The sequence below is a fragment of the Zonotrichia albicollis genome, chromosome 2 (assembly GCF_047830755.1).
Source record: "Zonotrichia albicollis isolate bZonAlb1 chromosome 2, bZonAlb1.hap1, whole genome shotgun sequence".
NCBI lineage: Eukaryota > Metazoa > Chordata > Aves > Passeriformes > Passerellidae > Zonotrichia > Zonotrichia albicollis.
In genome coordinates this window covers 63,085,357-63,101,008 of record NC_133820.1, presented here as the reverse complement: position 1 = coordinate 63,101,008, position 15,652 = coordinate 63,085,357, and the positions used below count along the sequence as shown (strand labels likewise).

The following is a 15,652-nucleotide window of genomic DNA, read 5'->3' as shown; positions in this document are numbered from 1 at the left end:
CAAACAGAATTTATAACAAACTAATGGGATTTATTTTGAAATCTATTATGCTTTTTCTGAGATATGTAGATGAAAATGAGATGATTGAGGAAATTTTCATTTGTTATAAAGAATTTGATGCTTACACTCGGCAGAAACTGAGAAAAAGAACTTTGGGTTTCACTTTAAGATACAAAGGGCAAAACATTTGTGAATGAGGAAAGATGCTAACACTGACAAGCAATAAAAATTTAAGCTTTTTCTCAAACTGTTATTTGCCACTTTTAGTCAGAAGAAGATGAAAAAGTAAAGAGATTCTCGCACCATTCAAACTACTGATTGATTAACATACAGACAGGAATTTGTTATACAAATTATTGTGTTTGTAGGCATTTATTCAAGTTGTGGAGTACTAGCCTTTAATTAATTTTATCTTCATAAATTAATAGCTAATTAGGAAGCTAATTGAAATGCAAGTCACCTATTAATTCAGGATATTTTTAGTTATGCTATCTATATATAACTATAACTTAGAATTCAAAGTCTCATATGTTATTTTGTTGGCTCATACCATTCAACTTCATTCTTGTTTCTTCAGACCTTTTGGGAAGATTTTAAGATAATATATTTAAAATTCATAATTTACAAAGACTATAGAATGTAGAATACCTCAAAGCATAAGATCTCTTGTTTTTCCTCTCACTACTAACCTTCTGTGGTTCTTAATAGTCTCTTTGTTTCTTAACGAACAAAGAGTAAGCTTTGTGGCACCTACAGATTAAATAGTAAATGCTGGTTGCTGCTTTCTGCAAAGACAATATACAAAGACACAAATACACAAAACCTGGGGAAGCTTGCAAGGTCATTGTGTTGAACTGCAAACACAAGGAAAAATTTTCTCTACAGTTGGGTCATATTTGATGAAATGAAACCATAATATTTTGCAACGTGAGCATCTATGTTAAAGAACTTGAAAATTGTTTGTCTTGAGAAGAGATAAACAAAAACACACAGACAAGATAGGACAAGAGGAAATGGCCTCAAGTTACTCCAGGAGAGGTTTAGATTGGATATTGGGAAAATTTAATCACCAAAAGAGTTGTGAAACATTGGAACAAATTGCCTGGGAGGTGGTTGATTCACCATCCCTGGGGTTGTTTAAAAGACACGTGGATACAGCATTTAGGGACATGATTTATTGGTGGATTTGGCAGTGTTAGGTTAATGGTTGGATCCAATGATCTTAGAGGTTCTTTTCAGTTGAAATGATCATATGATTCTATACATATTTGTACTTTTTGCTGCATCAGTAGCTGCCACTGTGCAGATAAAGAGCTGAAGCTTTGAACAATCACACTCATGGCTGCACAAATATTTTCCTATCTTATCCATTTTGGATGCCAAAAGGCATTCCTATTACCCAAGTATTAATTGTGCAGAAGTGGTGGCTTGTTTTTCACCCTGCTCCACCTGAGTCAGAGAAGAATCTCCCTAACTTCACCATTTCAATGAAGCGTCTCCAGGGCTCAAGTCGAACAGGAGACCAGCATTGTGTCTTCAGAACTGAGAACACTTTTCCCAATGGAAATTTTAAAATCACAACAGAAGTGCAGATATCTAGTGTGATAATGGGGTTTTTGTGTATTTTTAAAGTAACTCTGTTTTCCTGTCAGGCTGTATCTCTCAAGGCACAGAGAAGCATGAGTTTATAAAGAGACTGTTAATGCTGTTAGCTCCTTGTCAGGAACTAAAAACAGAGACGAGTCCTGTTGTGCTTTGTGCCAGCCAAGACCAGAGGTGTGTATGGTTTTGGAAGCCATCTTGACCTCGACCATATAAAAAGTATTGGAGTATCTAATTACCATCATTTTTTGCATTCTGTGGCAGAGAGCTTTATGAGACCCCTCTCCATTTTCTGCCCTTAAGGCCTTTCAGACCTGCCCACTGGGCGACATTGGTCCCTAAGAAGGCTCAGAGGTTCTTCCACTGGGCATCTCCCTCTCCCTGCTGCCATCCCAGCCCTCTCCACGCACAGCCCACTAGTCCCACAACAGAAAGAGCACTTGTGTGCTGGATCACAAAGCTACCACGGCACACATGGCCAAACTTGCAGGGCAAGGCCATTTCCCAACTGGATCCAGCAAATGGGGAACACCACTTGGAGACCTTGTACTGTCACCCATGTGCCCTTTCTCCAGGTTAAGCCGCTGCCTGTGGCTAAAACATAACCAAGCCAAACACCACAACTAGCACTGCAAACATCAAAAATGGAAAGCAGCTCTGCCAGTAACTGAGAAGTAGACAACACTGGACAAGTTGCATTACACGGATAAAATTAGAATTTCTTTTGTTTAGTGTGAGAAATTTCATAGGTTTGTCAGAGATGTCAAGCTACTTTATGGCCCTTTAGAAACTATCATGGACTCAAGGGAAGAAAAAGCTGCAGCAATGGACTTTGCCATTTAGTAAGCTATAAATAATCCAGGAGATAAAAGCTGCTTGGTCCTAAGAAGACAGAGTCTCCTAGAAAAGGTAGTCACCAGGAACTTATTTAAGTCAGCAAAGTGTCTGCAGCCATCACAAAGTTGAGCAACAACATTATTGTTGTCAAAAATTGCTATTAATTATTCAAAGACCTTAAAAGGAGTGAAAATCACATTTATTTTCAGCATGTTCAAGTCTCCAGACACAAAGCTTTAAGCCTCAACTAGAGATAACATGAGCATCCCTTACGGACCAAGCCTTGTCTTGAATTAACCACATGACAATTTTCTACTTGTCATTTTTATAATTTCCCTCAGAATGTCTCTAGTGTCAGACATCAGAGTTTCTGTAAGATTGAATTTCCACAATTTCTACCATCTTAAAAAAATAATTGCATTTCTATCATCATCCAGGAGAGAGTAATTTCTTTAGAAGAAACAGGGATAATGAACATGAAAAAATTCATTTTTGTTTTGAACATGGTATAACTGCAAGAACCAACTGGATAGAATTGCAAAAAGAATGAACAGGATATGTGCTATTTATTAAACCTTATTGCTGACACATCAAATTTATTATGTGGAAACTTTTCTAATAGGCTTAAATCCTAACTATGTAGTCACCATAAATGCAAATATGTTTTGTCAAAGAATATTTATCTAGAAAATTGTTTTTGTGTTATCCATCTCAACTATGTTTTTCCTGAAAAGGTTTATCAGAGCTAAAATGGATCTTTCTGTTCTTTACTGCATGATTCAGAGCAAATAAGCAAATTTTACAGCTTGATTTTCTATTAAATTCTATTTATCTGGGAGCAGGAATTCCTTGATTTCTTTTGAGTTGTTTCACTCTGAATAAATAATCAAGTATTTGTGGCTAGAGTGCACAAACAAGAGAGAGAATTGGCAGACTCAACTTTCACAGACAGGGCACTCACATGACAGACCCAGGTTCAAGACCTTGCTCTGAATGAAGGAAAGGAGCAATTTCAGCTCAAATCTTCCACATGTGGGTCAGCACTTTAGCCACTGGCTATTTTTGTGATTCTGAGAAGCAAAGCTCTTCTCTTTGGCATGATATATGAAAACATTTGATTTCACTGCTATCCTAAATAAAATGAACTTTTAAAACAAGTACAACACAGCTCTAAATAAAACCTCAAATGCTGTATCAGTATATATTTTAAAAAGAATATATATAGAAGAAATTATATATTTTAGGTATTTTTAAATTAATTTTGTTAACAGGAATACCTGCTGAATTGAGCTGCACTTTGTTCAGCTTTGCATATGCTACATTTAAGTACATTTAAACCCCTAATAAAGTTGTATTTCAGTTATACCATGCCTGCTTCTCTCAAACTTTGCAAGTAACACTTAAAGCCTCACACCTTCTACGTTTGCAGCTTACCTGTGAGAAACAGCTCCCCAGGCACCGTGTTTGTTGGTTAGTATGTTGAGTATCTTCTGTTTCAGCTGGTTGGCCGTGACATGGTCTCGATGCTTAGCAGCACTGATGAGGTGATCACACATCTTCTCCTCCTCTCTCCGGTCAGCGGCGTACTGAGCGCACTGCGACTGGCAATGAGAGAACATCCACTTCCTTAGGCAGGCTACTTATGATCACCCTAAAATTACTATTTATTTAACTCTCTGATTATGAAAAGAACTCATTAAAGTGTTTTTTAGAAGTATTAGAAGTTTTTTGTCCTAGTTTCATCCAGGACAGGGTTAATTTTTTTTACAGTAGAGGGGGAAGCAAGCATGTCCAAACCCTAGTGACATTTGCTACCATCTCATGTCACTTGCTAGGGGCAGGAGTAAGGGAGATTCTCTCCCTGGTCTGAGAGAAAGTGTGGCAGGCTAAAAGGTCCAGTATTTTTTTATTTACTGTGTAAACCATTTCTTTGTCTTATATATTTTGACATTAATATTGTTGCTGTTACTGTTCTCATTCTTATCTCATTGCTGTTTCCAGTAAATTTTTCTTATCTCAACTTGTGATTTTCACCTCCTGTGCCTCCACTTCTCAACACCACAATGGAAGGGGTGGGGAAGTGATCAAACAGTGTCTGGTTTAGGAGAGTCTAGGTGGCGACACTGAATTTTTCTGCAGTAACATTTCTTGATCATGACACCATTCAATTGAAATGTCCTGTCATACATTATCCATGAACAAGCACTCTGTTAGAACATGTAAAAACTGAAATACCAAGGGCAAAGACAACAGAATTCAAATTAAAAACATTAAGCAATACATGTGTGTGTGTATATATGCGGCCATGGAGATGCCTTAGAAGTTATCCTTTTGTAAATGTTTCATGTGTTCTCAGGTATAAAATACACCTCTAACATACAGAGGATAATATACAAGAAAAAATTATGTACTGGTTTTGCTTTTTATATTATATTAACACCTAAAATTTTTTATTTATTGATATTCTATTGCTACAGATGCTAAACCAAAAAAAAAGTATATTTTCTATCTCATACCACAACATGCAAAATTTTGATAACATACTACTAATTCTAAAAACCATAATGCATAAAAATATCACTAATGTTTTAAACTGAAAAAATCTAATAGTTCCATCATGTGTCCTTTGAGAGAAAATTACCTTTAAAATAAATGCTGTGGTTCTTGAACTCCACATGAATTTATTTCTAAGTTGCTAGAATTCTAGAGTGTATTTTTGGTTTGATAAATTGTTTCTTTAAGTATAAGAATAATCTTTTTCCATTTCTTTACTCAAAATCATGCTAAATTCAAACTCAATTTCTTCTCCTCATAAAAATTCTTTCAAAATGTCTAAAGAAAGGGAACGCAGCCAGATTAATTAAAATAAATCCACTAAAAGTATAGTTTTCTTAGTATAAATTATGAAGGCTAGAATACTCTCAGAATAGCTAATTTAAAAAATACCCTTTATGGCACATTTTTTGCACTTACAGTTTTTGTGCACGATTTCAGAACATTTAGCCAACACACAATGCTGTAATTGTGCTCAATAGAAACCAATTTTCTAGCATTCAAAAGAGTAATTAAAATTAAGTTAACCTTATACTTTATATTTTATTCTTAATATTTCTGCACACTACCTTTTTAGTACAGATCACATTAGCATTCAGTATGATTATAAAAGTGGTCTTTCTATTGTGTTTACAGATATCATTTCAAGTAATCTATCTGGGAAAGAACAATGGTTACACTAATTCATAAAGGGTTAATTCATTTTCCAATTTATCTTCTTGTACAGGGAGGCACCAATTAGTACAATGATCTGCCTTAGTAATGAGGTTAATATTTCACCAGCTCATTGGACAGTAAAATTAAATTTTCATTTTTCTTCCTGAACAATTACAAAGGTTAACAAAATGAAAGTTAACTGTGAAATACCCATTCTGGGAGGAATTTTCCTGGCTGTGACTACAACTGGAGCCACAGAATAAAATTTAGATGCTGGTCTGTGGTCTGTGCAGGAGACACAGTAACTTGGTGCAGCTTGGAACAAATAATTTCACCCATAATGATTCAATTAAAGTTTAAAGGACAGAAATAAAATAAAATAGTCATGCACTTCTCTAGATGAGAGCGCTGATTAAGATGTACTAAACCCCAGAAGGTATACCTATACGGTTTATTAAAACAAAATGACAGATATACAATCATGTAGCAGAAAAGTACCAGAAATCTCTTTGTCCCTACTGCTTTCAAGTCGGATGAATAATAAAATATTCAGTTATATTCCCACCATTATTAAAGACAGTATATAAAGCATTCTTTCTGACTTTAACCATCACCTTATTTAAGTACTTGTGAATTTCACATTAAAACATTCTACATTTTACAATTTTCTTTCATGATTTGCAGATTTAAACTTACTTGCCTAAAATGTGTACCTCAGTCTTTTCCTACAACAAATGTAATGAGAATTTTCATGTATGAGAAATGTGTTGGTTTCTTTACCAGACAATAAAACAGACTTGAGGGTACTCCTTTAGGGAATTTAGTTAATATTCTAAATCCTATTTGCTAACAGAAGCTGGAAGTTAATTGAATATTCTCATTCTGTCTGGAGTTCTGACAGATCTTATGCCTCAATGTATTCTTCAAAGAGCAGATAACTCAATCTTCCATTGTCATCTTAGGTTACTGCATGATGCTCTGATAGATATCAAATGTTATTTATTGTTGAGGCAATATGAAACTTCACTCTGACATACACTTAATTGTAAATGCAATTTTATCTATGTTCAAAATATCCAGTATAAGCTTGGTAATAAAGTTGTTGCAATCCCATATGACAAGTGTCTGCTGTCTGCTCTGACAAAATGAAGTAAAGGTTATGTGTATCCAAAATGACAACAGATATCTCTGTGTCTCACAGATCTCAGCTAGGTCAAGGAGCACAAAAACTAGTACATCAAAGTGCACATTTAAGAGAGCTGTTTCAAGGAGATAAAAACCTCATCAAAACTAATATTCCTGCATCCTATTTCTAGCCACTAGGTGCTTCTTGACATTTTCTGACTGATTAATAAATTGATACAGCTATTTATTATCATCAATATTAAGTCTGTCAATCTCAATCCTAAAGCTAGGTCATCTGAGCAGTAAAAGATGTGAAAATATAGGACTGCACATATACATCTACACAAATGCATGCAAACACAAGGCAGGTTCAGAAAGGAAAAAAAATCAGTGATGAAATGCATGAAACATCATAAAAACCTAAACCATATTTGAAAAAATCATGGAAAAAAATGAAGTATTAAATTTACTCCATTATTTTGCATGACTTTTTTTTTTTTTTTGAATAGGAACAAAATTAATCCTGTATAAACAATTGGAAACATATTAAACTGAAGACATTTTAAAAACAGGCGATTTAACATTTGGATCACCTTCAAGCAACATAATTTAAATTTTATACTGCACTACTCATTGATGGAAAAGCAACCAAGTGTTGATTCCTTTTCAGAACAAGAATTATAGACATTTAAGAGTTATGGGAGTCAGCTTTTCCGTTACATCTTCCAATACTCAGTCTTACTGTTGATAATGATTCCTAACTGCCAAAAAAGATATGCAGTATCATATTTCAGTATATAAAAAAGTAAGCTTTCTAAAGTGCTCCAAAATTCAAAATGTTTGAAGAAAATGACCTTAACATATTAAATCTGTTCAACAAAACATTTCTATTCCTTATTTTTTTATGTCTTACCTTAAGTCTATAATTGCTTTGCTTTTTTACTAAACTCTTGCATACTGTTGTAAATAATCAACAAAAAAAATAATTAATAAGGTAATTTGCATTACTATTTTCAATAAATCAGAAAAGTTCTTTGTGAACAAAAGGGTCCACCATATCAGATTAGACATTCTGATTAAGGTATTTCTTCAAGCTGTAAATGCTTTTATGAATTTCAGTGACAAGATGAGAAATTAAACCCATTCCTTGTGCTTGACATTTACCAAAGGTTTTAAAAACCAGTTTTGAAATGCTTTCAATGTAAATTTCTTCCTTGGAAGAAAAAAATAAAATCTTTATTGCTGGGAGTTACAGTCAAGGCGTCAACTGAGTGAAAACAGAGAATCAGCACTGCACCAGCTCCCAGGTTTACCTCAAACTCCGCGTGCTTGTGGACATCTTCAGCTCTTTGTCGGTTTAAAATAAATTCTGCTTCATTCGCGACACGCACTATATGGTCTTTCATTGCATGGCACAATAATCTGAAATAGGAAAAATCAGAATCACTCTTTTTATTTGATGTACTTCAAATAAACTATTTCAGCAGATTTACTTACAATGGAAAAAAAATACAATGAAACTTCTGTAATTAAATTTTCCAATTAGTTGAAATAAAAAAATAAATTTATCTAAATTTTCTGCCTTGTGAAAGCACAAAGAAATCACATTAAATGGAAAAAAAGTTTTCTATTTATTATTGAAAACAAAAGTTATTTATGGAAGAATATATTTTGAGTATATTTTTAACAACAGTCTCAATATGAATACTGCACTGTCATTTAAAAATCTAGAAAATTGCTTAAACACTTATTTGTACCATTAAAAACATTAAATAGAGGCATTTCAATTTCAGTCTTAAAAAGTCATTATTGAAGATTTAAAATTCTATTAAAATTGAAAAGTAATATCAATATCCCTCACATATTTCTTCAAATACTACTGTGAAAAGTACCTCACTTTTCCATGTTTTCAAAATATCAGAAACAGAAGAAAAAAAACAGATTAAGAGTGGATTGGGATTGAGGATGCCAAGGCAGCCACATTAATTTAGACTTTCCTAAAGACCACAAAATACCACAAGGTGCATAACAAAATTGCATAAACAACCCTGGGTTGAAAATGCCCTTGTGTTTTTGGGCAGCAATAATGGTACCATCTGCTTTCTTGTCCCTTTAGCCTATATCTAGGGTTGGCTATTATACTAAAAATTACTCTGCTCTTCTTATCGGCAGAGAATAAATGTCTTCCAGGATGCAATGATCTGACAGGTCTGTTTAGGATCAGGAAATCCATTTCTTTTTCTGTGGAAGTGGAACATGGTCTGGGATTTTCCATCTTGCAGCATCAGGGAAAGAATATCAATGTTTCTTATATTAAGGCTGTGAAATATCTAGCAAATTCAACCCTAATTTGGTGTTTCATGTTAGAAGTAGAATTCGTTATTATTAGAAATCGAAGTCATGATTACTAGACCTTAAAACTGTAAGCTGGAAAGGTCTGAACTCTTTTCTTTCCTCCATTGTTCTACTGGCTGTGAAGAAAGGAAATCACTAACCCTGAGCTACTATTCAATATGTGTACATGGCAAGGGAAACCATAAATATTTGGGCCTCTGTTTTAGAGACAAAGATAAAAAAACTTGGATCAAGGTTTCACAGTGGATACTCATGTCTTTAATAACCCTTTTTATTATATTTAACCCTTTGCTATTTTTAAAGCAAAAAGTTTTTTGCCAATTATAAGCTGAAAGATCAAAGTTGCCTACCCTGCAGTTTTCAAAATTAACCTTTTTTTTAATCTACCCTGCTGGAAGATATGTTTCAGTATTTTATTACTGCTAAGTGTACATATTTAAGTGTAGGACTGTCTTCAGATATGGATTAGGAACGAACATTAGTGGATGTCAGGAAGATGGGGACAGATCCTTCCTTGCGCCCAGCCACAAGACAAGGGGCAGTGGGCACAAAGTCATCACAGGAAGCTTGAGCTGAATATGAGGAAAAATGTCTTTACTTTGTGGGTGACATAGCACTGCAACAGGGTGCCCAAAAAGTTTGTGGAGTCTCCTGTCCTGGAGAAATGTCTGGACACAATGCTGTGCAATCTGGGATATCTCATTATTATTTCAACTGTGTCTTGCCAGTTACTTCATGCACTCTTACATATCTCTCACTGATTGTGAATTTTTCAAGAAAAAGATGAAAAACTATTTGCATGATCATTAACAAATAAGGATTATCACAAAAGCGAGGCCATAGACTCTTAGCAGTGTATCATCAATTAAATAATATGGTATCAATGTGTGGTAATAAGGGACATACTGTGGTTCACAGTAGAACTGCGGTAGAACTTCTAAGACTAAGTAAACAATGTTTTTCCATCTAGAAGACCATTAATAATCATGCTAGTCCTAAAATCACTTGACAGAATGACTTTTAAAAAGGAAGGGTGAAAATCCAAGCAGTCATTTAGAAATCTTGTGTGGCTACAAAATAAGCCTTGACCTGGATGTTTTGATTTGCAAGTGCAAGAATGCAGGGCTGGACACAGAAGCATAATAAATTAAAGCAGTTAAATATGTCATCACTGAGAGGCAGCAACTACAAGGTTGCAGAAGCAGCATCTTACAAAGGTTTTTGCAAAGGTACATGTTTCTGTGCTTGCTCTACTTGTTAAAGAAAACTTACTTTTTGAACTTTAAAACACTCCTTTAAAAACTAATTCCTGGTATTGATTTTTAATTTTAACTGAAAGCTACTATGTATTCTCAACATTCCTACTAAGTAAAAGATGGCAAAACTCTTCACTGGATTATAGCAGAGCCAGCTAACCCTGAATCTCAGATCCATGCAGACACAGCACTCAGTGTACTGTCTTAACTGCTTTATACATGATGAACAAGCATGATAATGTTGTCATCCTTTGAATACTAACCAAGTTATCTATATTCCGAATAATTCAATCACATTCATGGCATAAGATTGCTAAAAGAAGAAGAAACCTCCAACTTTTTGGCTTGAGAAAAAGTGCCTACAAGTTCTTTTTGTTTCTCAAAGGAAATAAAAACAAAATTACTCAGAAAGAACCCCAAATTTGGAGAAATCTTACCCTTAGTAGTAACAAAGAATTCCAGTACATTAAAAAAAAAATTTAAAATCTCCCTTCCCACACTAAGAGTAAGAGAAAAGAACACGGATCTCTAGGTCAGCAAATTCACTATTTCATAGCAACAGGCAACCACATCATTTAAAATCTTTCACAAACTGCCTTTAGTTTATGAAAGGCATTTTCATTAAATCTAGTTCTTGAAATGTGTTTTCATTATATGAAAATGTGATTGAGTTACTTGCCTCCCACACAGCTTTGGAAATTTCTCTGAAGCTTAAAACCCTTTTCCTCTCCAATCCAAATGTATCCTTCAGCAATCTTAACTGTCTCATTTTACACAAACCTTGCCCTTAGGTCTACACAATCCTTGCTTCTGATGATCTTCTGCTACTCTATGTATTACAATTCTTAAGTAAACCAGATCTCTGATTTTTCTTGGATGGCAAAACAGTAGGTAAGTTTTACTAATATCATAATTTGATTTTGCCTTTTCTGCAAAAGCATATCCAAAACTGCCAGCAGCATTCTAGACAAATTCTAGTCACTATTTACACAGTAACATGAATGCTGCATTATTTCAATGGAAATACCCTTTCTGATGCAATTCTGTAATTTTTTTTCCTTATTCTGTGATTTTGCACAAGAAAATTTCAGTGACAGATTGGTCTTTGACCTCCTCAGATATTTCCAAAAGATGTATATATTTTCTAGCATATATTTTCAAGAATATGAACACCAGGTACTGTTACATTATAAAATATTTATATAATACATTATACTGTATAACATTTATATTAATACAGGTTGAAACCCACCCAGTATAACTTGATTGATATTTCTGTCATCTGCCCAGACTGGCTTCCCATCCACAGTTTTTTACAGAGCATTCTCTTTCTAGGAAAAAGTCTATTATCTTTATCTTCCTCTGACCATCATCCTGTACTTGAGTGACCATCCCACTGAGAAGCACCTTGAGGCACAAGAACGGATGTAAAATTGCTATACAAAGGGGTGATCTAAAATTTGAGAGCTTTCCAATTTTGACTCTCCTTTAGAAAAAACCTGTGTTCTTTAGTGAGATCTCCTTATCATGGTGATTGAGTTATACCCACAGTTCTCATTAATGCTTGTAAATCCTCCCATCCATCACCCTCAACAGACCTAGAAGCTACATTAATGTTGAGACAGTGAGGAATCAGGCTTTGTGGTCATACTTATACATTTCTACATAAGCAGCACTTCCAAAGGGCTAAGGATTCACCACAGGCTGGCTGTAATTTTTATTCTCCCTTCCAGAAAGTCATGATTTACCCAAAAAAAAAAAAAAAAAAGCCTTGGGTAAAAAAAGCAGAAAATTTGACCTTGAAAAAGATTTGGCTTTGTCCTGTGTGTGACCATGTCTTCAGTTGCACCATTGGAACTCCTACCAGTATTGAAGACAGCTGTGCTTGCTGGATGTGCTGATCTGAATCAATGATGACAAGCAACAAATCTTATCTCCTCTTTGTGTGGCAATCCTTACTGCATAAGGTAGGGACTAAACACAACCTAACTTAAGGTTTCTCTTCACCCAGACAAGCTTGGTTTATACTAATGCCTACAAATTTACAAACTACAGTTAAAGTTCCTTTACTAGGAAACAGGTTTGCCTTGGTTTTAGATTGAATCAAAAGAATTTCAGTAGGAAATCCACCAACAAAGCAGTCCAAAATCACTTGTGTCTCAAATCCTTCTACAGAGAAATGATCTTTCTGTTCAGACAACTGTGGAGTTTTCAGCTGAAGATATGGGAGAAAAACTCTAATAAAATAGGCTGGTACTTCATAATAAGCATGACAAGGCTCAAGTATCTGCAGGAATAAATGGTGGGGTTTCCTTAACCTAAAAATTGAAAAGTTTCAGATTTATGGGCAAGACCAGACTGAGAGCAAGTTTCAGGACATGACTATTCATAAATGTGAATTATTTTTAAATACTGTTTGGGAGTAAGTAAGAAGTTATTTTAAATCCATCTATGCAGCTTTCTAGAATTTTGTCCTCAGCAAAGTTACTTTAGAATTCCAGAGTGCTTACAGGTTCAAGGAAGATGTGAAAAATACGTTCAACCAATCAGAAGCCCCTGTTTTACAGATAATAGAATTTTAAAAGGTAGGATTGTGAAATACCACATTCTATGAAGTCATTCAGATAAATAGCCAGTGCCTGGGAGAACTTTCTTAGAATTTTGAAAATAAACATAGTGATAAGACTATAAACAAACTGTATTAGAAACCTGTAAAAAATATAAAATGCTTGCAACACATTTAACTGTGGATTGAGGGGTTATTTGTACACCTATTAGAACTGAAGGATAAAAATTCTTGTCTCACTATCCTAACCTGGCTTTGTTATCCTGCAGTCATTTGCTCCTAATAATAATCTCATAGAGAGAGAGAGCACTCATAGCTTTTATGCTGCTAGACAAAAGAATTGAGCCTATGTTATCCAGCCTTCCCTTTATTTGAAACAAACTAAAAAACCCAGATCATTCCCAAACAGCAATTTTCAAAAAAGATTACCAAATGAACATTTGTTATAATTTAGTCAAGGTCTTGGTTCCTCTATTCATTCCTGAAGTTCTGCCAACTCACATGTCCAGGGAAACAGATGTTTCTCTGATTTACTTTCATCATATGCCCATAGCTTTATTTAAAACAAAAAACAAAACCAAAAAACACAGCCTGGAAATGTGCCATGTTTTTATCAAACAGTTGTTTTGACAATTATTACTCTTAATGGCATTCATAAGAAATGAAACCTATCATTGCACTGGGTATCTGCAATAGGATAGTTAATAAACTAGTCTAACTCGAAGAGTTTGAAGTTCCACAAGATGCAGTACTGCTATGAATCTTTGAAAGTAAATTCCTATAAATTTTGCAAAGTAATGTCTAACACAGAGGTCTCATTTCTTGCAAGACAGAAATGATGAAGAATACCCTAGGGGAAAGTTTTAAATTATAGCATGCAAACACTGGCTATTTAACTACAACATAAGCACACTGACAAGAAAAATTTCATGGAGAGTAACTATAATTGTTTCAGAAATGTCTCAGAAGCTGCAACAGATTCAATAAAACTCAGAGATGACTACAAAGAATCTGTTCCACTCCCATAAAGACTTGCTATTTCGCAGAAGAATTTTCTAAATCAAGAGGAGTCTGTCTCTTTGTAATAGTGACTACCCAGTAAACATGCACAACCAGCAGTTGCAGCTGAGATGGCCTATATGGCAGGATCAGCCTCCACTTTCAGATGTGACCTGATCAGGCAATGCTAGAAGGGGAAAGGATACCTCAAAACCTCTAATAGATCTAAGAACTGTAGGTGTACTGCCCCCACAATCACACAGATGGTTACCATAACAATGTACACTTTGTCTAACACAAACTACTTGTCTGGAGCCAGGACAAGGACAGCTGCAGTAAGGAAAACAAGATTATGAACAAGCACATCTAAACACAAGCTCACACTTTAGCTGGAGCAGAAATACAGACATTCAGTGTCCACTTTTACAGAAGTATCTATGACAGGGATCCTCTACTAAAGGAAGATGATATATAGGATAAATTTCCATAAAACAGCCAGTTAATAAAGGATTCCTCCAATCAAAAGTTACACTTTGTGAAGATGACAATAAAGCAGTAGAATTTGGTTATATCTATCAAAGACAGAATAATCAAACACCTTTGCTCTTATTTATGGTTTCTAAGCTACTGCTTCCCCAATGTAAATTTCTGACTGTGTTTGCATATATTGAATTTTGCACACCAGACCAGAATCCTTTGCATGTGGTAGCCCTGAACTTCATATGGTCAGATGACCCAATATCTTGCCTTCTTGGATGATTCAGGTCAGATCCCCATTCTGTCCTGTAATCAAGATCATAATCAAAACAGAAACAAGGAACAGCATCCATTTTGGACCCTACTACTAAATCAGTTCTTTGAGAGCTATTAAGAGATCCAAAATGCAGATGCACATCAGAAATCAAATATGGCAAGTGGCACTATAGATATATCTTTTAACATATGCCTGAACATTTAGGTATTGAGAGAGTGAATAATGGCTGTGAACTAATTTACCACAAACGAAACATATCAGAATTGCCAAACGACAACAGAGGATGTCCAAAAGAAAATTTTATGTAGATACCCCATAATTCCAGTTGAGGTAACAAGGAAAGAATATAAGTCTTTATGAGCCTCCTTCCAGGACTGAATCAGCAATTGATCAAAACATAAAGAAACACTGATTTCCAGACTAAATAAACACCTTGGATTTTTTTTCAAAATATTTCAACAAAACAAGGTTTAAAAGAAAATGGCTTCTTGTGAATTTTAAGTATGCTCAGAGGTCCATGTAGGTGGATATGCTAAAATATATATTTTCATGGCTAAAGGTAGAAAGCACACTTAGGTACAGAGATGGAATTACAGGAGCAAAGTTTACAATTTTAAATCTGAGATTAAATATAGGCTCATGTTGCCTTAAATTTATATTAGAATTAGACTACCTCTATTTAAAATGAAGAAATTATCTAAAAAGTAAAGGAAAATATTTAAATGAAAGGAAAAAGATTATCTCCTAAAAGAGGTGAGTGTTGAGAAAGCACAATGGGGGAAGGAAATGGATGATGAGGATAGTAATTCAGCTCTGAAAGATGAACAGATCATGATCTATAAAATCCATCTCTTAGGCAGGATAGATCCCTGAGATACTATGCTTGTCAAAAACGTTAAGCTAAGGTACAACCAATTAACCACAAACTTTCGACCCTGTTTAAGTAGT

The 15,652-nt window shown here is 34.7% G+C and overlaps 1 protein-coding gene across 10 annotated transcripts in view; it reads right to left on the bottom strand.

Annotated features, from left to right (window-relative positions):
• The window catches only part of NBEA (neurobeachin), a 457,716-nt gene that overhangs the window by 214,629 nt on the left and 227,435 nt on the right, over positions 1–15,652 (bottom strand). For all 10 annotated transcript variants that reach the window (XM_074535327.1, XM_074535328.1, XM_074535333.1 and 7 more), the window contains 2 exons: positions 8,088–8,196; positions 3,874–4,040 (listed from right to left, as the gene is read on the bottom strand). In XM_074535327.1, coding sequence (XP_074391428.1) covers positions 3,874–4,040; positions 8,088–8,196 — 276 coding nt within the window. The remainder of the gene's footprint in view (positions 1–3,873; positions 4,041–8,087; positions 8,197–15,652) is intronic.